The 26,855-nt window shown below is 58.0% G+C and overlaps 6 protein-coding genes across 6 annotated transcripts; 5 read left to right on the forward strand and 1 right to left on the reverse strand.

Moving 5' to 3' along the window:
- Positions 1-1,125: 1,125 nt before the first annotated feature.
- aat2_1 (Aspartate aminotransferase, cytoplasmic) lies at positions 1,126-2,577 on the forward strand (the record flags this gene model as incomplete). Its single annotated transcript, XM_066771538.1, has 3 exons — positions 1,126-1,316; positions 1,444-1,528; positions 1,579-2,577. 3 exons carry the CDS (start codon positions 1,126-1,128, stop codon positions 2,575-2,577), a joined length of 1,275 nt encoding a protein of 424 aa, XP_066636817.1.
- A 5,053-nt stretch (positions 2,578-7,630) lies between these two features.
- SLS55_000022 (uncharacterized protein) lies at positions 7,631-9,874 on the forward strand (the record flags this gene model as incomplete). The annotated part of the gene is made up of 6 exons (XM_066771539.1): positions 7,631-8,175; positions 8,275-8,459; positions 8,557-8,960; positions 9,011-9,193; positions 9,248-9,519; positions 9,595-9,874. 6 exons carry the CDS (start codon positions 7,631-7,633, stop codon positions 9,872-9,874), a joined length of 1,869 nt encoding a protein of 622 aa, XP_066636818.1.
- Positions 9,875-11,443: 1,569 nt separating this feature from the next.
- SLS55_000023 (uncharacterized protein) lies at positions 11,444-12,045 on the forward strand (the record flags this gene model as incomplete). The annotated part of the gene is made up of 2 exons (XM_066771540.1): positions 11,444-11,708; positions 11,759-12,045. The coding sequence occupies 2 exons, from the start codon at positions 11,444-11,446 to the stop codon at positions 12,043-12,045; spliced, it is 552 nt and encodes a 183-aa protein (XP_066636819.1).
- Positions 12,046-14,390: 2,345 nt separating this feature from the next.
- SLS55_000024 (uncharacterized protein) lies at positions 14,391-17,454 on the reverse strand (the record flags this gene model as incomplete). The annotated part of the gene is made up of 7 exons (XM_066771541.1): positions 14,391-14,451; positions 14,703-14,832; positions 14,886-15,063; positions 15,165-15,234; positions 15,932-16,274; positions 16,985-17,057; positions 17,212-17,454. The coding sequence occupies 7 exons, from the start codon at positions 17,452-17,454 to the stop codon at positions 14,391-14,393; spliced, it is 1,098 nt and encodes a 365-aa protein (XP_066636820.1).
- A 4,200-nt stretch (positions 17,455-21,654) lies between these two features.
- Positions 21,655-23,208, forward strand: SLS55_000025 (uncharacterized protein; the record flags this gene model as incomplete). Its single annotated transcript, XM_066771542.1, has 2 exons — positions 21,655-21,924; positions 21,985-23,208. The coding sequence occupies 2 exons, from the start codon at positions 21,655-21,657 to the stop codon at positions 23,206-23,208; spliced, it is 1,494 nt and encodes a 497-aa protein (XP_066636821.1).
- Positions 23,209-24,896: 1,688 nt separating this feature from the next.
- On the forward strand, positions 24,897-25,720 carry SLS55_000026 (uncharacterized protein; the record flags this gene model as incomplete). The annotated part of the gene is made up of 2 exons (XM_066771543.1): positions 24,897-24,900; positions 24,939-25,720. The coding sequence occupies 2 exons, from the start codon at positions 24,897-24,899 to the stop codon at positions 25,718-25,720; spliced, it is 786 nt and encodes a 261-aa protein (XP_066636822.1).
- Between the last annotated feature and the right edge of the window lie 1,135 nt (positions 25,721-26,855).

A 26,855-nucleotide genomic window follows, 5' to 3' on the forward strand; every position in this document is an offset into this window, starting at 1 on the left:
GGCCTCCGTCTCTTAGCCCTACTACAGGTATTTCCACATCCAGTCCACATGCATTTACTATACCTCAGTGCTCCTGGCAGTAGCGCGACAGGCACGTCAAATGATGATGGAGGTGCAAGGAGCATTGTTGGCGCTACCGCTGGCGGGACGTTCGGGAGCGGGGTACAGAGTAGAGATGCTGGATGTTTTGTGGGGCGAGATGTTGGCTTCTGAAACAAATCGAGAAGGAATACAGGAACATGGTTGAGGATACGGGCATGGAGAAGCCTCCGGAAACGTCGGCAACATGGTGGCGTGGGTGTTTCATTACGCAGGGTGGGAGAATACTCGGGTCCACGAGTGTTGTATCACCGACCTGCTTGAGCAAGAAAGCGTCATGCTTCTTCTATTACCTTTGTTTTCCATCGACGCTGTCGGCAGACGGAGTTGATTCGGCCCCCGCATCAGGCCAGCAGCCTCTCCGCTGTCCGTGCATCCCCGCAGTAGCTTTACGAAGTTGATCCTTCACGGCGTTGATCTTTCCCGACGTTGATTGACACCTACTTTAGCCTCCAGCGACCCCGTCGAATCCCGGAGAAGGGTCTCAGCCCCCACGGCGTTGGTTGCTGTCGATCAGGTAAGCATGCTTGCGACGCGGTAGCCAGCAATTATTGTCGACCTGGGATCTCAGGTGGGAGAGTGGCAAGTCATGCTGCATCAAGATGGTAGAAGTCGGCGGGGCCGACAACGGCGCTTGGTCGGTGTTCTCGGATAGGAAACCGGTGATCAACGAGTGGCAACACCTCGCAAAGCATTGGTCGAGCTGAAGTCGTGGCCGTATGGGTGTGTTTCCATGTTTCCATTGTCTATTCAGGGCGAAATTATCTGTGGATGATGCAGTGTAAGCATATGGTGCTGTCAAGAAGGTAACCGGAGGTTATGCCGTTCGGATCGGGAGTGTGACCGACCGAAGCTTCCCCCTGATTGGTCGGATACTAGAGGCTCGGGCCGGAATCCGATACTACAGGTGGGGATTCCAATGTAGTAGGCCGTTGAAAGATGGTTTAAATAGTCAGTGTTTCTCTATCAGATACACAGTTTCTAAAAGATCCGCCGCTCGTGTACCCGCAGATTACTCCGATCAACATGTCTTCTCAACCCAGCTTCAGCGATGTGGAGAAGGGTCCCGCGGACCCTATAAATCTGCTCAAGGCGGAATACGACCGTGACCCGACGCCATCCAAAGTTGACCTCGGTGTTGGAGTCTTGCGAGATGAGCAGGGAGGATGCTACGAGATCCCCGTTGTGCAAGAGGTCAGCAAATCGTCACCAATCAAGTACCATTTACTTATTCAGAGTGCAGGCCAAAAAGATACTGGAGGAACGACGGATAGGCCACGACGTAGGCCCACAGCCCACCCCATCCTCTCCCCCAACCCTCCCACTAACAACCCCCCAGTACAGACCCACCATCGGCATCGAGCCCTTCAGGCGCAACGCCGCAAACCTGCTATTCGGCGCCCCCAGCGCAGCCCTCCGCGAAAACCGCGTTCGTTTCCCCACCACCCCCACCCACCCCCACTAACACCCCTCCCCCAGGTCTCCACGATCCAAACTGTCGCCGGCACGGGGGCCTGCCACCTGGGCGCCGTCTTCCTCCGCGCGCACTGGCCCACCTCCGCGTCTGCGGGCAGCGGCAGCAGCCCAACCAACGCGACGCGCGTCCTCCTGGGGGTGCCGACATGGGGCAACTACGCCCCGCTCTTCGCGCACGCCGGCTACACCAACATCGTGCAATACCCGTACCTCGACAGTTCGCGACGGGTCGACATCGCCAGCGTGCTCGCCGCGCTCCGCGCCGCGCCCGACCGCAGCATCGTCGTGCTGCAGGCGTGCTGCCACAACCCGACGGGGCGCGACCTGACGCGGGCGCAGTGGACGCAGGTCGCTTGCGTCATGCGGGAGAAGCGGCATTTCGCGTTTTTCGACGCCGCGTACCAGGGGCTGGGGAACGACAGCGATGGCGACGCGTGGGCGGTGCGGCACTTCGTCGAGCGGGGCGACGTCGACATGCTGGTGTGCCAGTCGTTCAGCAAGAACGCGGGCTTGTACAGCGAGCGCGTGGGCGCGCTGCACGTGGTGTGCGGGACTGCGGGCGTCGCGGCGAACGTGCTGGACCGCCTGCGCGCGCTGCTGCGGTGGGAGGTGTCGAGCAGTCCCGCGTACGGGGCGGAGCTGGTGGGCGTCGTGTTGGGGGATGAGGGGCTGAGGGGGCGGTGGTTGGGGGATCTGGAGGCGGCGAGGGGGCGGATGAGGGGGTTGAGGGAGGAGTTGCATGGGTTGCTGACGGAGGGCGGGGGAGGCGCGGGTGGTGGGGTCGACTGGGCCCATTTGTTGGAGGAGAATGGGCTGTTTTCGTTCACGGCGATTACGCCTGCCCAGAGCCGCAAGCTGGTTGAGGAGCATCATATCTACATGCCGGAGAATGGGCGCATCAACGTCAGCGGCCTGAACAAGGGCAACATCAAGCGCGTGGCTGAGGCTTTTGAGCTGGTGACCAGGAACGCGGAGTCTTCGGAAAAGGCTCGTTTGGCATAGGTTACGAAGAGGTGTAGTGGATTACCAAGTTCATATGTGAGGTACATACATGCCTGTGTTTGGAAGCACTTGGCGAACATAGCCTCAGACAAAATATGCACTTGAGCCATACGGCTCCTACACTATCCAAGACGCATTCGCCTTCTCTCAAATTTGAGTGCGCTAGCGGTAGAAGTGTCGAAAATCAACGATCCGACACGTTCTGCCCACTGCTCCTTTTCTTCCACCAGTAACAAGGTTCCCATTCGTTCGCCGCCAAGAGGAAATAAGGCCAGGCTAGTATAGACTCTACTACGCACTCCTTCCCAATCCCGCTCGTATATCGCGATCCTCGATATATCGAGTTTATTTGCACTGACTGTGCCGAAGCGGAGGTTTTGAGAAACCCACATCGACCTGCGCAAACTTGAAAGTGACGGGTAGACTGTAGCGGATGTTGTCCATACGTCCAGGTGGATGAAAGGAGATATGCTTCCTGGACTGTCTCTGAGATACGATTTTTGCTAGAATTGAGACCACGGTAAGATCGAGCCGTCGTCGATCTCAATACTAACCGATATGCCTGTTTGCGTGTCTCCGGAGAGATGATTTGTTGAGGCACTGTGAAATATCTGGCCATACCATCCTATCCAGGACCAGCTGGGAAACCCATGTCGTCTCTCATTCGCAAACAAAGCGCCTTCTTTCCATTTTAGTCCACGCAAAAACCCCTCAGAAGTTGTCGCCTGGGCGGATAGCTTAAGAGGCGAGTTGTTTGACTCTTCGATGTCGATTGGCACCCCGAAAATGTGGTTCAACGGCATGTCCATTGTCTCGATTCTTTGGAGGATGCCTGAGAATACATCCAAGATATCTACCGGATCCGTGAGCTGTCGAGAGGAGTATTCAGAGAGCAGCGATGTAAATCCTTGATGGAGATATACCGTCGGAATGCCGGTGGCCCAATACTCCCCGTATCCGACATCATTCGAAGCAAAGGCTCTTTTCGGGGGCTGCACAAAGCTTCCAGAGCTTCTGGTGGATCTTCGGTGATGTTGCATTCGAATCAAGCCATGTTGTCCAAAAGTAGAGCCGCCTCCTCGATAGTAATTCCTCCTGGAATGTCCATGTCCGCGATCTCCATTTGCAGGACCTGAGACCACTTTGCCCAGCTTGGCCAACAGACAGTAATATGACGAGGTCGCCAAATCTGGCGAACTTTTGCACTGGCCGAGAGCGTCCGCCTATCCCGGGAATTCCCTGACCAGCATCATCACCGGCCGCTGCAATGATGGTCAATCCGGCGTTCAGGTATATTCTATCCATTTGTTTTGAATCTGGCTCATTTTGTGACTGCGATGTTGCGCGATGCACAGCTGGTCGACCCAGAGATAGGTATATCCAAGCTCCATCGCAACAGTCTTCGCATCCTCGATAGCTCGTGGGGCGGTTGTCATATTGGCAGTGTTACCCCAGACGTAGCTAAAGGCAACATACTTTGCGTCTGCAGGAGCGTTCTCCAATCTTCCAGTTTTGCAGTTATGGATCTATGGATGAATAGGCAGCTCAATTAGCTCTGCTTACAGAAAGTGAACGGGAAGAACCCATAAAAGGCGGAAGCATCTGGCTTGAGAGCCGATGTGAAGGGGTATCTCTGCATTACACACTGGCTCGCTAGAGAAAGACTCGATTCACCCTCTCGCTGTAACCTGCGTAATGGCATAACGAAGATACAGCTCAGATTCCCTCAGATCTGCCGGCTAGCTTTGGGGCTGAGTATGGAGTAATGTCCGTAAAAAGGTCATGAAGTGGAATCTCCATCTGATGGATACCCGTAGCCGCAGTCATCTCACGTGGGCCTCAAACCGAACCGTCCGACTTTGGGCCTCCCCATAGCATAAACGGCGACTTCCTCAGTATTTTAGCAGTTGGCCGGCCACGTGATGGCTCCTCAGGCGCTGGCATTGTGATACATTTGTTCATCGTCCCAGGGAAGCGGACTGGGCAAGGAAGAAAAAAGCAACTAACAGGTATCATAAGAGACACAATGTCCCTTTAGCAATCACCATAATCCGCCACACCCAGCGAGTCACTGAACCGTACTGCAGCCAGTACTCCAATACACAGATCCCGCCATCAACCCATCCATCCGACTTACCACCACCCGCTCAGACCCTCCAAGCAAACCGCACAACCCCGCCCATGCACACTCCAGCCAGCCCTTACACCGCTCAGTCACCCCAGCCACGTCCAGACAGGCGGACGGGCGCGTCGAGCCCGCGCTCCGGAGCTCGTGTGAAAAGCAAGGGATCCAGATCCAGATCCAGCTCGAGGAGGAAGAGGCGGCAAAGCGTGGTTGGTGCACACCGCTCTTCCGGGGCGGCGCCAATCCTCTCCTGCCACGGTACGTACCTCCGTTACACGTACCGTGTGCGACGGCGGGGCGGGGGCGGGGGCGGGGCGGCTCAAAGATTCGATCTGCGAATCTCGTCGGTGCGGTGCGGTCCGTCAGCAAGGGGAAGGAAGAGTACAGTACCTACACAGGACTCGCAGCAAGCAAGCAGGCAGGCAAGCAAGCAAACGACATGTATGTCTTGAGTAACCCCACCAACCGCCCAACCAAAGATGCGTGGCTCGGGTTCCGCGTAGAACGGCACGGCACCGCACCGCAAACAAGTCGTGCGCATGCATGCAGCCGGGATATGCATGTCATACTACCTTACCCGTTCCTTGCCTCGCTCTGCCTGCCTGGCTGCCTACCCCGCAAAAAAAGGAAGAACAGAGGCGCAATCCTGAGGCCAGAGATCGTCCGCCACGCACGCTGCGCGCGCTGTGCGACGTTGCCTCGATCACCCGGCGGCTGGCTGGCTGGCTGGCTGGCTGGCTACGTACCCAACCCAACCCCTCTCCCAGCCAGCGTTGCCCGCCGCAACGGAGGCTGGAGAGATGGAGTGGGATATGCTGTCTCGGAGCCGTCCGGAACCATTGTTTGCAACAGGCGGGATTGTTCGAAGCGGTTGTCAGCATGCCAATTGTGTGGCTGGAGGCTCGGTGCTCGGCGCAGGAACGCTGTGGCGTGGCTGGACCTGAGTAGGTAGTCTTTGTGGTTCCGCCAGGTAGTTGCGGCGTGCGGAGGTTCTGATTGGCTGGCCGGGGCGGGTCAGTAGTTAGTTGCGCCATCTCTTTTGTTCGATGCGATGGAAGAAGCGGGTGTGGCCAAGCCAAGCGCGCGCTAGCTTGGCGTTAGGGTCTTCTGATCGATGCTCCCAAGATTCTGCCGTGGTTCGGCTTGGTGGTGGTTGGATCTCTTCGTACGAGCGGGGCTAGGCGGCCGTTGGAAGGGGCACGTGGGCACTCTCAACGTGCTAACTAATGCTTAGGATACCCAGACAAGAGGAGTCAACGGGGAAGGCTCGCGCGCTCTTGGCGCTTACCCGTATGAAATGCCGCAAGCAAGGATGAACCGATCCTGACCTGCGGCTTGGAACGGCATCTCAGAAATCTTTGAAGCTCAACAGGGATGCATATTGATTGTTTGCCAACGCGACCCAAGACTCGGAAGCGAGCGATACATGTGCGGGTGAGGGGACCGGCAACAGGGTCCGCGGGCGCACTAGGAGGAAAGCAGCAAGTCCGCGTGTCTGTACGCGAATGCCTCTTCATATCGCCGTCTCAGCAGCTATATTTCAGGGAGCTCGCCTCATGGCAATCCCAGCCGTTCCCCTGCCATCCCTGGAGATTCGTGGCCCTACCTTCCCTCTCCGGCCATCTCATTTACATATATTCCGCGCATGTTATATAGGGGCTCGTCTAAAGCGTGCTAGTACAGAGTAGCTCTTGACCGTTGTTGTGGGGCTCCACCGTCGGCCCCGGATCTACGCGCGCTTTGATTCGGCGTTGGCGCCCCCTCGGTGCCTGCAGACGCGGCTGATGCGGGGACGCATCCTTCAACACAGATTCCATTGGCTCCGTCGCGAGATGAGCGTTCGTTTGAGATCACGAAGCCCGCGCCACGGACCGACTCCTTTAGCGGGCGTCATGCTCGTTCCGTCTGGAAGCAATAAAGGCGGTGACTTGCAAGGTGCAGACAAGGTGCGGCTATCGGCCACCAAAGTGTCAGAGATTGAAGCGGAACATCGGATGCACCAGCTGCCCGGGATCCCGCCCCTCGCGCAAACAGGCAAGGCGGCCGACTTGTTGGGGCGGTGCAGAACCTTTTGCTGCAGCGTGGCGGGGATCTTGCTCCTGCTTCCCTGCTGCGCCGTGTGCTGACCGGCACATTGCGATCTGCACCCAGACCAGATGGGCCCGCGGTGCAGGGCGACGCCCTAAGAATAGACGGATGCGAAAAACGACAGAGGCAAAAAGCCGGAGAAGCTTGCTCTGTCTCTTCGCCCCTCGCTGTCGTGGACGCACGGCAGCCACTGGTCTTGCGCCCTCTGCGCCTCCCGCCCGCCAGGCGTTGCGGCTGTGGCGCCAACCTGTTTCTCCGCATCTTGGTTCTGGACCGGGCTCCGGTTGTGGCGCCATGGCGGGGCTCCTGCAATGACCGCGCAGCAGCCCACGGCCGCTCCACCAACCTCCGCCCACCGCATCACCCGCGATCCACTTGCCCCCGCATGCCCAGACAAGGAAGTGAGCCAGCTGTCGTTGTTTCTTCACCCCCCGGTAACCATCAGGCCTGTCAACTGTCCAACACAGTTAAATTAATGAAGTATAAACAAGATCTTTCCGCACAGATCTCTCGCCCCGACGCCTAGCGGCTTTTGGGTTTAGCACGCCCCCGAGTGGTACCCGCACGCCTGCCTCCCGCGCCACCAAGCATCGTGGCAGCGAAGAGGAGCCCCGTCCCATGGCCAAGCCGCTGCAGGATGGGAGCCCTTGGCACCTGCCGCATGAGGTCATGACATTGCATGAGGGCTACAGGAGGGATCCGGTAGCGGCGGTGGAGCCCTACCCTTGCCAACCACAGTGCCAGACATATAAATCCAACTACCATGGCTCCTCAACCCGCCGACCTCGTACGCCGGGAGCACCAATCATCCCACTTTCAACATTCTTTTGAGCTCTCAAGATGCGAGTCTCGGCAGCCGTCACGCTGCTGTCAGCGCTGGCAAGCGCCCAGTACTATCCCAACACCACCAGCAGCGCGCCCGCCGCCGCCGCCACTCCCTACCAGGTGCAGACGCCGCCGCTCGACACGCCATGGACGTACGAGGTCGGGACGGATCCGTGGCCGCAGTACCCGCGGCCGCAGCTGCGGCGCGACGCGTGGAAGAACCTCAACGGCATCTGGACCTTCCAGCCGTCGACGGCCTTCGAGGCGGCGGTGCCCGCGCCGCCGCCCGCGCCGCTGGCCCAGGAGGTGCTGATCCCGTCGTGCATTGAGAGCGGGCTGTCGGGCATCCAGGACCTCAACACGACCAACATGTGGTTCGCGACGTCGTTCAGCGTGCCCGCCGGCTGGCAGGGGCAGAACATCCTGCTGAACTTCGAGGCCGTCGACTACGAGGCCACCGTCTTCATCAACGGCGCGCAGGCGGGCTTCCACCGCGGCGGCTACTTCCGCTTCACCGTCGACGCCACGAAATACGTGAATTTCAACGGCACCAACCAATTGTGAGTTGTTGCTGGCGGGCAAACACTCCCCACAATCCGTCGGGTAACTTTCCCGTTTGAGACATTGAAGACTGACCGGGGGGGGGGACGTGATCCCAGGCATGTTTACGTGTTCGATCCGACGGATGCGCCCGGCTACGAGATCGCAAGGGGCAAGCAGACGCGCTCGCCCAGTCACATCTTCTACCGGGCCTGCAGCGGCATTTGGCAGACGGTGTGGCTCGAGCCGGCCCCCGCCGCCCACATCACCCGTCTGGACGTGGCCGCGGGCGCCGACGGCAACGGTAAGTAGTAAACCACCAACCTCTCCCCCCCTTGCAGGGGGTGGTGGGGGGCGGCGGAAACCAGGGATCCCTTTCACTGACTCGAAGCCTCCCGCAGTCAACGTCACCGTCTTCAGCTCGACCAACGGCTCGCAGCCCGTCGAGTTCACGATCCTGCACGACGGGCAGGAAATCGCAAAGCAATCCGGCACGTCCGGCGCGGCCTTCGACCTCGCCGTCGACGCGCCGCAGCTGTGGAGCCCCGACTCGCCGCACCTGTACAACATCAGCGTCACGCTCGGCGACGACGTCGTGTCGAGCTACACGGGGTTCCGCACCATCACGACGGGCACCGTCGACGGCGTGCGCCGGCCGCTGCTCAACGGCGAGTTCGTCTTCCAGTTCGGCACGCTCGACCAGGGCTTCTGGCCCGACGGCCTGTACCTGGCGCCGACGCTGGAGGCGTTGGAGTTTGACCTGCATCTCCTGAAGGGGCTGGGCATGAACATGGTCCGGAAGCACGTGAGTGACGTCCTGCCCGCCACCGGGGACGCGTGACTGACCGAAAACAGATCAAGGTCGAGCCCGACCTCTTCTACCACGCCTGCGACACCCTCGGCCTGCTCGTCATCCAAGACATGCCGAGCATGCTGCCGGAGTCGGGCGAAGTCAGCGCGGCCCAGCAAACCGAGTGGGAGCGGCAACTGCACCTGCTGGTGCAGGAGCACAAGAGCTACGTCTCCATCGTAACCTGGGTGTGTACCTCCCTCCCCTCTCCCCTCCCCGTCCATCCGCACTAACACTCCCAGGTCATCTACAACGAAGGCTGGGGGCAAATCCTGAGCACGCACCCAGAGTTCGCCATCGCGGAGTGGATCCGCGCCGAGGACCCGTCGCGGCTGATCGACGCCACCTCCGGCTGGTACGACCACGGCGCGGGCGACTTCTCCGACAACCACCACTACGCGACGCCGCAGTGCGGGGCGCCCTTCTACTCCATCCCGTCGTCGCCGTATGACCCGGACCGCATAGGCTTCCAGGGCGAGTTCGGCGGCATCGGGCATAATGTGTCGATTGAGCAGTACGTTGCGTCCTTCCCCCTGTCCCTCCTCCCCCCGTGATACGGGAGACGTCGCTAACGCACGCCAACAAACAGTCTCTGGAACGTCCAACAAGCCATCGACACGATCAACCAGACGTACGAGATCAGCGAGGACCTGGCCGCGTACAACTACCGGGCGCGGGTGCTTTTCGACGAGCTGGAGGACCAGGTCGAGATGTACGCGTGCAGCGGGGCGGTGTGGACGCAGACGTCGGACGTCGAGGGCGAGGTGAACGGGCTGGTTACGTATGATCGAAGGTTGGAAAGGGTCGATCGCGCGCAGTGGCGCGCGGATATTCAGGCGTTGTATGATGCGGCGGCTGGGAGGTCTTGAGGTAATGGGTAATGGACTGGGGGAGAGAAGGTGATGGAGGGAGAGGGTTGGTTTGTTCTTCTTCTTTTTCTTCGGCTTTGTTGGTCGAAGACTGTTTTTGCTGGGGGGTTAATGTCTGATGCTGCTCCGGCGCGACGCTCCTCCCCCGGGGGTGTTGGGCGGTAATGTTTCGCTGCTGCGGTCGTAGATTTCTTTTTTGCTCTTGCATAGATGGATGCATGGACAGGCAGACCAGACAGCATTAGGACGGTGTTGACGATGAAAAAGAAAGACACGAATGAAAGAGAGTTCCGAACAAAAGTGGTCTTCTTCCGAGTGAGTCGGGTCGGTAATGGTCGATCGCCGAGGCGACTGTCGATCCATCTCAACATGAAGCAGTGGAAACATGGAATTCAGGGTCGGCATCATCCATGGTAGCTCCTTTATTGCTTATATTGTTGAGGCTGTAAGAGCAAAGGTTGATGGTCAACCAGTCCGGTATTCGCGGTGATTTATTTGTTAAAGATGAAATAGCTCGAGTCTCGCACTCACCGCTACTTCCTTTCCCGTTCACGTTTTCTTTCCTCTTAGGAAACCACGATTTAACGGTGAAATATACAGTCTCTTTGAACAGATGCATACGAGAGACACAAGGCTTGGTTGTGGCTAAGGGCCGGGCCGCACTGAAACGCAGTGGGGCGGAATTGTGGGGGTGGCTTGAATCAACCCAGCAGGTGAGACTTGATCAATCGCGCTCCTCTTGGCTCGAAGCGTATTGTCTCGCCGAATGCAGGTTGTGGCAGACTGCCGCAACCGCAGCCATCTTGGAACCATTTCTTCGTCGTACGTGCAGTGGTCGGCTGCGGTCAGACACGGTCCAAACGTCGGGGGCCGAAATTAGGCTCGTGATGCGGGCATATCATGCGGGGGCTCGGTGGGGCTCAGGTGGACAATCGCGTCGGTACGCCTGCGTCTTTTGGTTGTCGTGCAGTGCATGAAGAATCGAAAGTATCTGAAATCACCAGCATAACCCCCTCTCGCCTACTCAGGCAACTAAAGAAAGGTTCAGGAACAGGCTTTGGACTTTGAGTTTGGCCGCTGCTTCTCCTTTAACTACGCCGAGCACTCCCGGCGATCTGCACGTTCTATAAATACCTGCCGACTCAGCCTTGGCCCGTCCAATTTGGGGCGGCGAAAGGCACGCCGTCGAGCGAATAAGCGAAGTTTGAGGCTCTTTAATGCACAGCGAAAAGCCAATTGAGAACGCTGATCTGCTGTGAGCGTAATCTTGCAACACCAGATCGGGTGCCGAATGCAGCACCGCCAAGCACCTTTACGAGCGAACAGGACACCCCGCACCCACCAAGACCGCGCAGAACGGCTAACGGGAGGGAGTGTCATTTGATCTTTCGAGCGTTGTCGTGTCGTGTCGTATCAAGCGGCATGTAGGTATTTAACACCACCACGCTTTTCCCCTCTGTGCGCGATATCCACCGCTCATCAGCCCATCGTCACTCATTCAACTTCTCGCTCGCAACACCACACGCTCTTTACAATCCAACTAAATACATTCCTTCGACCAAACCAAAAATGAAGACCTCCACCATCCTCTTCCCCGCCGCCCTCCTGGCCGCCACCGCCACCGCCTCCCCCGTCCCCTCATCCAGCACGACCTTCAAGCTCATCGCCACGGCCCCGAGCTCGCCCATCAACGCCCGCTACCTCACCGCCAGCAACGGCCGCATCTACGTCGGCCGCGCCACGAACTCGACCTGCGGCAACATCGCGCCCGTTTTCGACTCCAGCGCCGGTGCCCTCCCCATGTACGGCGACGGCGAGGAGAGCCAGCAGCAAAGTAAGCCAACCACATTAACAAAAGAGAGAGAGAGGGCTGACCCCAAACAGCATACATCGACATCTCAGGCGCCGCCGATGGCGCGCTGTCGTACGTTGCGGACGCGGACGCGCAGCAGGAACTCACGCCCGACCAGAAAGCGGACGGGTTCGCCAAGGATGCGCAGGGCGTGCTGACGTATGAGGGTGGGAACTGGATCGCCTGCCCACAGGGGGAGGAGGGCGAGTACGCGGTGTTTGCCGAGAAGGCGCATGGGGAGGCGGGGGAGGGCTGCACGCGGTTTGAGATGGCGACGAAGAAGGTTAGGACGCCGAAGGTTGCTTGTGTGTATCTGTAGGACGAGGGATGGGTTTGAAGGAAGGAAGGAAGTGTTGACTAAGAATCGCATTGGGCAGCTATGACTGGGGATCAAGCGTTCTTTGCATTTTTTTATTTACGGACATTAGATCGTCTGCTATATTCTCGTTGAAATTACTACATATTAACCGCCCTGACCTTATCAAAACCAGCCAAAGCATATAAGTTTTTCATACTTGGAGCTCTCATGCTTACTGAAGTGTAGCCTTGCATCGTGGTTAAAAGAACTGGGGAGCTCTGGACTTTGCGGGGAATGAGAGAGGCGACAACACAAAAAGTGACATTACCTCGTAGCTAAGGTTGCCGATGCTGGGACCGTCGATATGCTCAGTGATTGAATACTACGAGCTGGCGCAGGTGTAACGAAATCGTCCGAGTTCCCTCGAGATGGATGATTCGGGCATGGGTTCTTCGGGTGTCTCCAGTACTTCACCACAAGCAAAATCCCACCCGCCACAATCATCGCAGCAACCACGCAAGCAACCACTCCTCCAACTATCAGCCCCGAGTCGGATGAACGCGACGAAGCCGGCGGCGATGACGATGCTGATGCTGCGCTTTAGCAGAGATCTTTCACGCCAAACTGGCTTTGCGGAAACTCACTCGCAGTTGCGGGCTGGGTATCCACGACGGACCCATTGCCATCGATCCACCTGCCCTGTCCCTTGTCGCAGCACTGGTGGCCCGATCCATTCTGGTCGCAGCAGAAGCTTCCGTTGTCGCACTGCTTCAGCATCACGTCTTCGTTCCTCATCGACCCGTCGATGCACAGGTTGAGGCAGCCCTTCGGTTTCCAGGTATTGTCGGTGCAGGATTCGCGCCAGATGCGGTCGCCGGCCTGGCAGAGACCGTCAGGGCGGCAGGTGTTGGGGGATTTATCGCCGAGGCGGCAACACATGGAGGCGCCGTCATCCCGGGAAGTTGGGCAGGGTAGATAGACGTCGCGGCCGTCGGAGGAGTTGTAGATCAGATTGCGGTCGGTTCCATTCGGCAGGAAACAAGCGGTGCGAGCCAAGGTGACGAGCAGCAAGACAGCTGTGGCCACGCAGATACTGTGGTGGATGGGTGACACCATGGTCTTCTTTGAAAAGCCAAGAAGGGTAGTGCTGGAGCTGGCGCCGGACGATGCTGCAGCAACCCAGGACACTGCTTGGCCCCCAGCATCCTATATTGCCATCCCGGAGACGTTCCCGCGCAAGTGGCTGAAGTGCTTAGCACAGGAGTGATGCAGCGGGAAGCTGAGGGAGGAGTGTGGCCAATCGATCTGTCGCACGACACTGTCACTCTGACCGCTCTGGAAAGGGGCGTTCCGAGTGCGGCCAGGTCACTTTCCAAGAACGAAGACTGAGACATGCAAAACGCCACCATGACTTTATGACGATTGCAGGTGCATTCGGTCATATTTTGCCTTCAACTTTTCGACATACATCGGCTGGTAGAAGATGTAAAACTTGCAGTGCCTTCTGTGCTGGCGCCTGTGTTTGGATCGAGTACAAACCTACATGTGCTGGAACTGACCAAAGGATCAACGCCATTTTGATTTTCGCTTTTGATCAGCCACCCTAGACTTTGTGTAACCTTCTTTGGAAGGACCAACCCGTCGAGTCCAAACAAGCTTCTCGAGTCTTGCCTGCCAAGCCTGAGGACCTGACAACGCCATAACCTCAAAAGGCCATCCTAAGCCACTTCCCAATTCCCGTCCAGCTTTACCTGACTCTTCCTTGGCAACTCGTATAGTCTACTTAATATTGGGGCTCAGTGTCCGAAAGGTGATCACACTGATGTCGTTGCCATTCCTGCGGGGCAGGCTGGCTGCGGAAGTAGCGCTTCCGACTTTACCATATGCACTTGTAGATCTGAGCCTCTGTCTGAGAGATTGCGATCGGAAAATACTCCGAGAATGTGTACCACGGGAAGTCTAAGACTCTTGCGTCAGACATCCGGATCGGCGAACATCACTTGCTAGACGTCCTCGACAGGCCGTCCGGCGTTGAACGAAGGAAGAACAGCTCACGGTTGGTTCAATTCTGGCAGTATACCATCCGCAGCTGCGCACAGTAGCATGGTACTCCTTGTACGGTCAACCGTCTCAACGTCACGACGAAGTCAAAGTGCATCCTGTCGAGAGCTCAGCGCCCTCTCCGGATACATCTCAAGAACGCCTATGCGCATTTTCGGGTATACAATAGCAGGAGTGATATCATACCGCAGTCTGACACCAACCCGAAAGGCCCGATGCGGCGAGTAGCACCGACAAACGCATAGAGTTTCGGATTGTCAGCACGAGCAGATATCGTGGATGAAGTGTTGATTTTATTTACCCAATCACTGCATTTTACCGCCGTCGGAGTTGAAGACCAGGTTACCGTTCTCGAGATATTGATGACTGGAACGACGTGTGGCGGCGACGAACGAGCCGTCACATTTCACTTTTCTGCGGATGAGGCACTTGCGCAGGCACAGTATCTTATCCATACTTCTACTTGGGTGGATTTCAACTAGCTTTGCTGCTCCAGAACCAGTACCCAGTCCGGGTGCCGTTCATCTGTCGGCGGAAGAAATTCTCGTATACCCCCGGAACCATCCTGGCAAGCGGTGAATTCAAAATTGGCGTAATTCCCATCCAATGGATCATACCAGTACGCGCTGATTTCGCATGTAGTCAGTGGCTCCGTATCAACAGAGAACTTATTGCCAGTAGGAGTGTAGGCCATGATCCACGACCCATCGGCATCGCGTGTAGCCGTCACTCGTTTGTCATCCGTACCTTCATGGATCAGCGACCCACATAAGCCGTACAAAGAGGGGCAAGCTCCGTACCTGCGTCACCGACGATCAAGTCTTGAGCAGGAACTCTCCGAAAGTAGCTCTCGTCCCCACGATCTTCGATGGCCTTCTTGATATACCCCATCTGGCCAGCCCCGGGAAGATGGAGGTCCTCAGCCCAAGACTTCGCAGGGCCGCTGCCCGCAGTGTCGAAGAGTCCAGGAACATACATCTGCATGACGTTGTCCGCACCGTACGTAACGCCGACCGCGCCAGAAAAGACCTTCCCACCCAATAAGCCCCCGGACTCACGAACGCGAAGTGTGAACTTACCGCCTGCCAGCTGCCAACACGCACATCGCTCGCATTCCAATACGCATTCACGCTCTTACCGTTGATGTACCTATCCCCACCACACACACCATCAGCAAACCATCTCCCGAACATCGAAACCCGTTTTACCGAACAAAACTCACCGCCCCTCATAGTGCGCCTCATTATCCAACACCGGCCTGACCTTCCTCCTCCCCCCTCCCCCCTCTGTCTCCCCCGCCTCCCACATCCTCTCCACCGCCTCCCACCCCCTTCTCGCATTCCACCACGCGACCGGCGGATTCGGCGGATAATCCGCATGCCCGGACTGCGCCGCATCCAGCGTCAACCAGTCCCTATCCGCAAAGAACGCACTCGCAAGCGCCACCGGGCCGCCCCCCGCATCAAACCACTGGTTCGTCGGATGGATCGTCACCAATGGCATCCACGCCTCGTCCGCCACCGCCGCCCTCTCGCCGGCGACGAGGCCGCGCGCCAACGCGTCGTAGACGCCGCTCCAGTCGGTGAAGGCGAAAGAGGGGGGCACGCCCCCGGCGGCGTAGGCCGTGTTGACGGCGGTCTTGTTGGTCCACCACGGGTTGGTGTCGGCGGCGAGGAGTTTGGGGAGGAAGGGGTAGCGGGAGCCGATGAAGTGGCCGAAGGGGGCGGCGGTTGCGGTGGTGAGGACGGAGGGGGCGTTTGCTGGGTGGATGGATGGGGGGCGTCAATGCTGGGGACGTTGCGCGCTGGAGCGGAGTGGGGACGACGGACTGTCTGAATGCACGTACTTGCCCCACGCGGGGAAAAGGGCGATGCGGATGCGTTTGCTCCAGGCTAGCGCGATGATGGTGTCGATGTGGGCCCAGTAGGGCTCGTTGGGCTGCGTGACGTCGTCGTCGATGAAGGGCAGGTCGCCGTTGCGGTTCGGGCTGTCGATGCCGATTTGCGTGAGGCCGACGGCGAGGACGATGGTGAAGCCTTTGGCGGCGCGGTCGGTGAGGTATGTTTCGCATTCGGTGTGGTTGAGCCGGTGGAAGAGGAGCCATGCCGTGTCGGCTTGCCAGAAGAAGGGCGTTCCGTTGGTGTGCTGGAAGAAGTGGCCGTCCGGTGATGGGAGGATGGCGTAGTCAGCTGGAACCTTCCAAGGAGCTACTATGGGCAAAAAGATAAGGACAAGCCATACGAGCGTTGGAGCCATGATGGCTATTGGGACAACGGCTCTTTGAGATTGGGGCAAGGGTTGCGGTCATGCGGGCCTACTTGGCAACTGGCCAATTTATCTATTATTTGCTTGAGCTGGACAAAAGCAAAGTGGCTCCCAATTACCCTCATCGGAATCGTACTGCCGGGATGCGCGGGGTAGCTGCAGGTGATTATCGTGTTCCCAGCCTTATTATCCCGGGAAAGTGCATTCGCCACCCTTATTGGAGGAAATTCCTTACAAGATCTTGCCGAGAGAGCCGCATCGGCTTTGATTCATGCGATCACACGACAATCCATGGCTTGAGATAATTGAACGTTGCTTCAGGGAGCGGCCCCTTGGAAATAGCATGTTTTCTTATCCAACACGAAATCACAATGATACGTGCAACCCCAACCACAATTGATCCCATCAGTAAACCATGGCTCCTGACAGTCTGCATTGTTTTTGGAGTAGTACTCTTATGTAAAGTTATGCTTCTATAGAGAAATGTGGTATGTTCCCCTTCTCTTTCTGTTGGTCCTCCCATGACTCCTCTTGCTACTAGCACTTTCGTGTTGCTCGTGAACAAGCTCATTCTCGGTAACATTTCCCAAGATTCGTGTTACTCATTCTTCGTCTTGTGATACACGCAGCCCACCTGCGGCTTTGGACATCTTCATCTCCAGCTCCTTCTCCGTATCATTCGCGGCGCTTTCCTCCCCAAACTCTTCCTGCATTGCGCAGCCCAAATGATGACGAACTGATGAGTAGGAAAGTGCGGTCGAGAACTCGAAGCGCCGCGGTAAAGCCCTTTGGGGTAATCAAAGCGTGAGCAAACTGGCCCTATCTTTGCTATAAATCCAACAAGTTGGCAGATCTGCGTACTTGCTCGACAAGCTTATAGCACACTCTACTCTCGTGATCCGTGGCGTGCTCCGTCGCAGACTTGTCACCATACAGCTTCGCCTCCTTCTCGTACATGTGAGCATCGGCATGCCACGCGTTCTGCCTTCTCTCGAACTGGTTCAAGACACCAAACAATGTGGTATCACCAGTGTCCGACGAGGATCCCAAGACCGTATCCTTCAGCAGCCCGCGCACGAACAGGCGGAACTGGTGCTCATCCATCGCGGGGTCCTGTTGGAAGAAAAGTGCAAACTGTGACGTGTCTCGCTGCCCACTCGTTTGTACACCAGCATCCACTTCGGCCAGGAGTTTTGAAATCCGCCCCACGATGCTGGTCAGCAACGTTGAGAGCTGGTACAGATTCTGAACAGCCGTCAACATCTCCTTCGGGCAGTGCTGGCACTTCAAGATCTGAACTGATGCTTCCAGAGAGGAATGGAGGTCTGCGAGTATCGGCAGCAGATCTGTACCCATGGGGGATTGAAGGCGTGAAATAGTCAAGTAGGCCAAGGAAAGGCAGGTACATGGCGCAGCAATAGGTACGGATGGGGTGCCACGAGCCAAGGCCTCAGCCGAAGGGACTACGAACAGTTAGTCGGATTACACACAGCTATTTCTTGGGAGGGAGCCCACTTGACGGATTATCGGGCACAAAAGGAGTAGAGCTCTGTTCCAAGGATGGATCGACCGGACCGAGAAGGCCGGTAAAGTCAAAGGGCATCTCGGTGGATGATCCGGGTGTGCACTGCAGATCGAAGACATCCTCGCCTGGAGGCCGGTGCCGCTTCCGGGGTCTGCTCATTGGCCTTTGATCCGAGTAGACACATGCCACGCCGTCATTATGACAGTTGCTACACGGTGATGCTCCGGAGCATTTCACTTTTCGGAGACCTTTGGCTGGTGAGCATAAGACGAGGAAGGTCGGAAAAGTGGAGCTTACGGCACTCATCACAGGAGGCTCGCTTCTTCCCAGGAGCAGGCATACAGTCGATGGAGAACCCCACAGGTGCAACCGGACCAAAAGGTCTCAGCTCATGTCACAGGGCTTCCAGAACGAGACAAGGAAGCTCCCTAGAAGCCTAAGCGAAAGGCCGATGGAAGAGGGAGGAGGAAAAGTCTTGGGAACGGCTAGCTGATAGAGACCAACGAAGGAATCCAGGCACGGGAAAGACCTAAAGCCTTTTCGGAGCCATATCGGATATTTTCGACAGATATGGCTTAGCGTCCCGGCCGCACTTGCCTTCTTCGCATCACGCACTTGCCATAAACTCACTCACTCAGACCATGCTGATGAGTCACCATGGAGTTGCTTTTTTCGCTTCCTTTCATCCATACGTATGGAAGAAGGAGAATTTGGAGAAGCTGGCTGGTCACGGCCAACAAATAAGTCAGATTTCGGCCAGGAGAAGCCTCGAAGCCTTTTCGGAGTCTTACTGGAGAGTTTCCTCACCTCAAGGCAGAACTCGCCTCCGCTTCAAGGGGTTTGTGACACTGCTTCCTGCAACCGGTTTCCCTAGATGCATCTCTCAGACCCAGGCATCGCCATAACGCCTTGATTAACCCTTGGCAAAGAATCACCGCAGCCACCGTATGAAGTGAGGGTGTGGTAGTCATCGAAGCATCTCCCAGCCGTCAAGGAGCCACAACCATCGAAAACCCCGCAACCCAGAACCGCCATGCGGCCAACCACACTACCACTTCGTCCTTAGGTCCCTCTCACACAGCACCCTCGCGAAAAGCAGGAAAGCGCCACCGACCGTCAGCGTAAGCCCCTACATCCCACACGCGTCAGCCCACCACTCCTTCATTCTCCCCCCTTCCCGTCCGGGCCACGTCTGTCGCAACCCACTCACCGCAAACAGCACCAACCCCTCATACCCACCCTCCCCCTCCCCCCTCACCAGCGCCCCCGCAACCGACGTCCCAACCAGCGTCGCCACCGCCGTCAGGCTGAAAAACGCGCCGATCCGCGCACCGATAGCGTCGTCGGGCGAGAGCTGCGCGACAACGGCCGGCGTCACGCTGACGAAGATGCCGGACGAGAAGCCGTATAGGCGCACGAAGGCGACGACGGCGGCGACGTTGGCGTTGCCGGCGGGGAGGTCGCGGCGTTGCCGGCGGGCAGCCAGATAGCCAGGCAGAGGGCGCGGGACAAGAAAGTCATCGGGTACAGCAGGTTGAGTTCGCGAGGAAGCCGCCGGTGAGGGAACTGGGGGCGTTTAGGAGTGGGAGGAGGGAGGTGTGGATGGGCGCGGACGGTGTAGGGTTCTGCGGGGTGGGTGGGCGTGGTGGTTAGTGGTGGCGGTGGCTCGATCGGCTCGGTTGCGTTGCCGTAGCGTGCGGCGGTGGGTGAAGGGGGCGTAGGTATGCTCACCGATGTAGTAGTACGGCACGTACAAGCCCAGGCTCGCCACGAAGCTTCTGACAGCCAGCGCGAGATAGCGGGGGTCCTTGAAGCCGTTGAGGTCGAGGAGGTTGCCGTTCGACACGGCCGTCTGAGCTGCCGCCGCCGCCTTCTTGGGCACGCGCCTCGTCCGCGAGATGCACATGGCGGCCAGGTAGCAGCACAGGAACAGCAGCGCGGCCCGGACCGAACAGCCAAACCCGATCTTTGGGACGATGCGGGAGAACATGATGGGCAGATACACGCCGCCGATGCTGCTGCCGCCGGCGACGACGCTCACGGCGAGGGCGCGCCGCTGTTTGAAGTGCTGGCCGGAGGCGGCGAGGGCGGGTTGCACGCCGAATGCTACGGTCAGGCCGAATAGGACGTCCTGGGGCTGTTAGGGGAAAGGATTGCAGTTGCTGATGCTGGTGGGGCGATAGTCATCCAGCAGTATATCTGTTCCGGCGCTGCATGCACAGCTGAGAAGAGTGAAGCTTATGGTTTCTCAAACGGTTTAGAAGTATGTTGCCAGAGTGTGAACCCATCTTTTGTATAGTGTTCAGAGGACGACGCTCCCAAATCCGATTGCCTAATATGGCAACTTCCCGAAAGGGCTAGTCAGTACCCATGCTCCAACGTACCCACAGCGCTGTAAAGTCTTTGGAACACGTTGGAGGCACCGGAGACATTCAATTAAACGCAAAGGTTACTGCTAACGACGTGTGAATTTGAGTTGATCTGGATCACAATGTTTGGTGATACATTGGCCGTTGTCTCTATCGGCGAAAGCCTCAACTGTCGAAGTGTGATTGAGCTGGCATAACATGCCATGAGATTGTCCAATAAGCGAGGGGGAAATCGCCGGCAGGAACTATGGGTTCACACCTCTCGCGTAAACCGCACGCTGCAAACCCGGCGAGTCCGATAGCGACCAACCTTTGAGGCTGGTGCTATGGATCTTTGCACGATGCCAGCATTCAACGTCACTTAAATATTCTTACCATAAGCTATCGAAACGCAACGTAGCTGAACAAACTCCAAATTCTTTTGACCTGTTCCCTTTCGTGCACTGGTCCTCTTATTCGCATGACCGATGCAATAAATCCGACCGCTCCGGCGGTCTGTGCTTGCGGGATCGCCCTCGTACTCCGTATACCGTTTAAGTCTTTACTCCTTAGAAACAACACGACGAAATGCACGATAAGGAGAAAGGCTGACAATCAAGTTAAACGTGTCGTCAGCTGCGGCATGATGTGCATTACTCACGAGAAGCCTACCCCCAAACGTTAGAGCAAATCCGAGCCGGGGCGGCATCCGTAAAATTCCCAAGATGACCTATCAAGAAGCAAGCGATGTCAGTTCGGCTAGCGGCCCGGGTACCGATATCCATCCACGTCCGCGTGCGGCGAGCGCCGGCTTGGCCAAACAAAGTGAAGGGGAAGTAGAAACACCACCGGACATTGCAGCCATGGTAAGGAGCATCCGCAGCGCTCGGGAGGATCACGGGTGCACAGAACCGAGCACCAGCCCACCAGGACCAGCTCCACATCATCCACAACGGCAAACGACAAACAGCCATCACTCTTCTGGAAAAAACCGCCCCACTGCACGCTCGACGGCTTCCCACTTGGTCCGCGATGCCAAGCTTCGCCCCTCGGAATAGAATGAAGGACGCTTGTGCCACTTGCCCCCTTCGGCAGATGAAACATGTTTCGCGACAGCAGGAGGCGCCAAGCACCGGTTCCCGCCCTCCGTCGAGCGGGGCTTTGTGATGTTCTCGGCAACGCTTCTCTCGTGGCGAGCATCGCGTGGCTTGATGGAGGCGCGTCAATGCCGAAGCGCCCGGACATAGCACGGCAGCGGGTACCGCCCAGGCTCAGGAGAGTGGATAGAGGAGAGGAGGAGTATGTATAGAGAGGGCGGCGCTCGCAGCCCCGTGTAAGCCTTTTCGTCCACCAGTCTATTCGCTCTTTTTTTTTCTCGCGCTCGTCGCGTTATTCGTTCGTTTTTTACCTTGCGCATTCTACGCTTACAGAATGCTTCGCTCGACTCTTATTGCGACGGCCTGCCTGGCCGCGCTGGCCACGGCTCAGACCAATGTTGTCGGATCGGCGGTGGGTTTCGCTGCGGGTGTGACGGGAGGCGGCGATGCCACGCCCGCCGTGCCCGCCAATATCGACGAGCTGACGAGCTGGCTCACCGACGACGAGCCGCGTGTCATTCTGCTGGACAAGGAGTACGACTTCACCGGCTCGGAGGGAACGACCACTGAAGATGGTTGCCGTCCGGACAGCAACACCTGCGGAGTGAGCACCAAGACAACCCAAAACACCACAAACACTTCCAGCTAACACGCTCTCCCACAGAGCAGCGGCCAGGACGCCCTCGACGGGCCCAACTGGTGCAGCGCCAGCTACCCCACCGTGTCCGTCACCTACGACGTCGCGGCCACCAACCCGATCGACGTCAAGTCCAACAAGTCGATCGTGGGCGTCGGCGACGCAGGCGTGATCCGCGGCAAAGGGTTCCGGTTCGTCAGCGGGGCGCAGAACATCATCTTCCAAAACGTGCACGTCACGGAGCTCAACCCGCAGTACATCTGGGGGGGCGACGCGTTCCAGATGTCCGGGAGCGACCTGATCTGGCTGGACCACGTGCGGATCTCGCTGGTGGGCCGGCAGATGCTGGTGACGGGGTACGAGTCGGCGGGAAGGGTGACGGTCAGCAACAGCGAGCTGGACGGGCGCACGTCGTGGAGCGCGTCGTGCAACGGCGAGCACTACTGGACGATGCTGCTCCTCGGCGATGGCGACAAAATCACCTTCGCCAACAACTACGTGCACGACACGTCCGGCCGCTCGCCCAAGGTCGGCGACAAAGTCACACTGCACGCCGTCAACAACTACTTCCAGACCAACGACGGCCACAACTTCGATGTCGAGGACGGAGCTCAGATCCTCATCGAGGGCAACGTCTTCGAGGACTGCAAGACCCCCATGACCGAGGCCGCGCTGGCCGTGACGGGCGGATTGTTCACCGTGCCAGACAGCACCGCCGCGGCGCAGTGCTCCGCCGCCATGGGCCGCGAGTGCCAGGTCAACCTGCTGACGGGCTCGGGCGACTTTGGCGATTTCACCGACACGACTGTCGTCGACGCCGTCGGCGGCGCGGACTCGATCTGGGAGGCCATCGCCGCGTCCGAGGTCGCGGCTGCCGTCAAGGCCGGCGCGGGCATCGGCAAGCTGTCTGACTCCTCTTCTACCTCTTCGGCGTCGACGTCGACGTCGTCTGCGGCTTCTGAGAAGGTGGCTGCTGCTGAGGACGAGGTTTCTTCGTCCTCGTCGGCTGTTGCTGCTGCTACTCCGGTGGCGACTTCTAGCGCGGCGGCTGTGGAGACCACTGCTGCTGCTGCTGCTGCTGTTGCCTCTTCTTCAGCTTCTTCTTCGTCGTCGTCGTCGTCATCGGGCTCGGCGGTTGCTCGCTGGGGACAGTGCGGTGGCCAGTCTTGGACCGGCGCGACGTCGTGCGAGAGCGGGTACACGTGCACTGTGCAGAACGACTGTGAGTACTACCGAAATGGCGTGAAATAGATGCGGATGCTGACGGTGAACGAACAGGGTACAGCCAGTGCCTCTAGGCTAACGCCGATGCGCATGGCCGGGACCTAATGTCAGGCTCGACATGGATCTCGAGCAGCTCACTGCTAGAGGAAGCACGAAAGCTTTTTCATCGACGACAAGGGGAAAAAAGAACAGTCGTCGACGTCGGGACGTAATTGAATCTGTAGATACGGCCAGTTCTATCTTTTAAGTAATTTCGGGAAACAAACCCCGATGACCCTCAATACGAGTCCTTATGCCATAACCACTAGATCGTATGTGTATATGTTTCCAGGGTGATGGATTGCGCGTTTAGAAGCAAGGCGGAGGGTACGTGCTCGAGGTATAAGTGTAGTCGAGTTTAATGACCGGCCGTAGGTAGGCAGTAGAAACTTGGACAACTGAGTCCGCCCATTGGTTCAGCTGCCCATGTAAAAAGAATATAGCAAGATTCTAAGGTAGAGAAGGTGTAGTGTTACGGAGAGGATCCGCCGGGTCGGAAGGAAGGGGATCACGTGAGATGCGGCAGAAACTTAATCCGACCGGCGCACGGGCCCCGCCGATCGCGCTCCATGTCCTTCGCGTTCCAAGCTGCTCATCTCACAACACTCCACCCCCCACCGACCGACCGCGCACCGACCTCCTCATCGATCTTCTATTGCCATTCATCGCCAGCACTCTCACCAGTCCTGTCCGATCCGCCCACACGTCGTTTTCGGTCTCGGCCGCGAACCGTACATGCACGACGCCGCGACGAAGAAGGAGAGGGTTTGGAAATGAGCAGCCGCCGCTCCTCGTCCCAGCAACTGCATTTCCCCATAGGCGATCGCATTTCCTGTGGTCTGCCCTGCTTGCGGCCGGACTAAGCTAGCCCGACGATCACACCCGCGGTGAAGAGCAGACCACCGCTTGCCAGCCTTCTACCCACGCGAACGTGTTTCGGCGAGCATCGCTACCTGGAACCCCTTCGCTGGAAGAACTGGGGTCTGTAGAGGAACGGATTCCGTCTTGTCCTGCCTTTGTGCGGAGAGGAAGGGCCGTTCGCTCCTTCTATCCTGCCGGTGCGTTGGGTACGGCTTGTCCCGCTTGCGGCGTGGGGGCGTGCGCTGTGCTGCTGCGGTCGAGGATGTGGGACTGTGGGAGAGAATGTCTTCTCGTTTCTGCTTTCGATTTGGCTTTGTTCATCCGCGATTTACCATCAGCACGGCGGCTTACAGCAGTGCGGTGGAGGAGCGGTAGATGTGTAGATAGATACAGACTTAATCAAGGTTTCTCCGACTACTCCAGCTGTTGCAGTCCTTAGCCAAAGTGCCGTGACTCAACGTGTTCGAAGTATACCAATCATCAATTGACAGTTGGGTCTAGCGCAGGCATTGATCAGCCAGTGAAATGGTACTTACGTGATTGTTGGTTGAGGCGCTAATTCCACGACGCGTCTGTAGCGACGCGTCGGCCGTACAACCATCAGCAGCGAACACCACCACCAGCGAACACCACCAGCGAACGCTACCAGCAAGCACCGCTTAGCAGCGGATAGAGATATTAGCAGCGAATAGCGAACACCGACGACGGCCACGGCCAGCCACGACAATCATAACAACCAAGGTAGATAGCTATAGAGGCGGCCTATCGTCTCTTATTCCGTTTCGTCTTACCTCTCTTGGGAAACACGCCTAGCTATGCGTTTCTCTAGGAATAACCTTGAATAGCTTTTGATTGAGCTAATACCTGGCCAAACAGTCATATTTACGGCCGACTTATGCCGCCCACCGAGGAGAAGATATCCGTCCATGATTGCCCCGTCCAGCTGGAATGGACATCCGATGTCGACAACGCCGTGATACATTTCGACGAACATCCCATCCTCGACTTCAGCCTCGAACCATCGACCCGCAAGACGTTTTTCCGGTTCCGCGTTTCCATCCGCGTCAAGGACGAGCGTCGGAAAGCGCCATTCTACGTATTCATCAAGCCCGAGGACATGCGCGTTTTCGCCATAACCAACCAATACGAAACGACCCTGTCTCTCCGATGTGACCTGATCCCTCGCCCCAGCACCGTCCTCGCCGGGCCGCGGTCGTTCGTCCTCACTTCCCCCAGAGCCATTGACACGCTCGACCTCCTCAAATCCCTCTGCCGCACCGCCCGCTTCTCCTTCCGGCTCACCGCCGCCCAGGAAGGCGACTATGCTTTCTTCCGATCCGCCACCGCTCTGTTCGCTGCCGAACGCCGCGGCTTCCGCACCAGCCCGGACGAATACCTGCTCGAGCGTCTCTACAAAGGCGCGGGCGACGTGCAGATCGACTATGGCGCAGCACCCCCTGGCTCCACCGGCTCATCGTCGCCGGACCCGCTGCAGCTGGAATACCCGGTCGACGGTTCCCCACCGTTGTACGATGAGGTATCCCCATCACCGCCGCCGGCGAGAAGACGCCGGAGAGGAAGCAGCCGTACGTATCGCTTCCGAACAACCGACAGACATGCCGTCCGTCGTGCTGACTAACGACGACTCAACAGCCTCTTCTCCTTCTCCTCCTCCTTCCCCCTCCCGCCCCGTAGCGAAGAAGCCAAAGAAGAGCCGCCCCGGTTCTCCGCCGCCGCCGCCGCGGGCAACACGGCCTGCAGGTGCAGCACCCGGGCGCGAGAAGAGCGGCGGGAGACTCGATGCCCTGGAGGCGCAGAACGCGTTCCTCGCCGCCCAGATCGCGGCGCTGCAGGGGCAGATGGCGCAGTTGGCTGCGGCGATCGCGATGGCCGCGAAAGCGGCGGCGCCGGCGCCCGTGTCGAGTGTCGACGATGCCGACGGCCGCCGCCCGGTTCGCTCGCGTTCTGCGCCGCCGACGACTGGAGACGGGGTTGGTGGGGGTGGCGGTGGGGATGCTGGTTACTACGAGGGCAGAGGTCGGGTGAGGGGACGGCGGCCGCCGCCGGCGCTGTGGGATCGGCTGAGGGCGGGGCAGGCGGGTCAGGCGGGTTTGTGGCGGGAGGTGGGAGAGCGGGGGCGCGAGGTGGATCGGAGGGTGGAGGAGCGGTTGGTAGAGTTTAAGGGGCGGTTGGGTGAGTGGTTTGAGCAGCGGTTTGAACAGGCGAGTGACGGGTTGGAGGAAAGGATGCAGGGGAAGATTGAGGAATGCGTTGCGAGGAAGATGATGGAGGGCGTGGATGAGAGGTTCGAGGAGGCGGTGGATGATGCGGTGGAGCGGGCGGATGTGATGGTTGAGGAGAGAGGGGTGTTGATTAAGGATGAGATGATTACGTTTATTAAGGGGGAGATGCAGAATTTGAAAGAAGAGGTGATGGATGGGTTTGATTTGGGGAATGCGGTGCTCAGGGTGGAGTTTGATCGCTGAGGTATTGGTTGTTTGAGCGAAAGAGAGATGTGTATTGGCAAGTTACGCGGCGGCAGGATCTGGAATGAGACGATACCCGTTCGGTTCTGAGGAGCACCATGCTGATTTCTACATCCCTGAAACTACAGTTTCGCTTTCGGAACTTCGAGCTCGATTTCGTCCACCAACTTTGCCACTTCTCGAGCCAACCCAAAGCTATAGACATAGCCACCTCCTGGCGCTCCTGTGGCGTATATTTAGTAATTTGCTTGAACGCCGTCTACAGCCAGACTCACCATATGCGTGAAC

The sequence above is a fragment of the Diplodia seriata genome (assembly GCF_021436955.1).
Source record: "Diplodia seriata strain FDS-637 chromosome Unknown scaffold_1, whole genome shotgun sequence".
Taxonomy (NCBI): Eukaryota; Fungi; Ascomycota; class Dothideomycetes; order Botryosphaeriales; family Botryosphaeriaceae; genus Diplodia; species Diplodia seriata.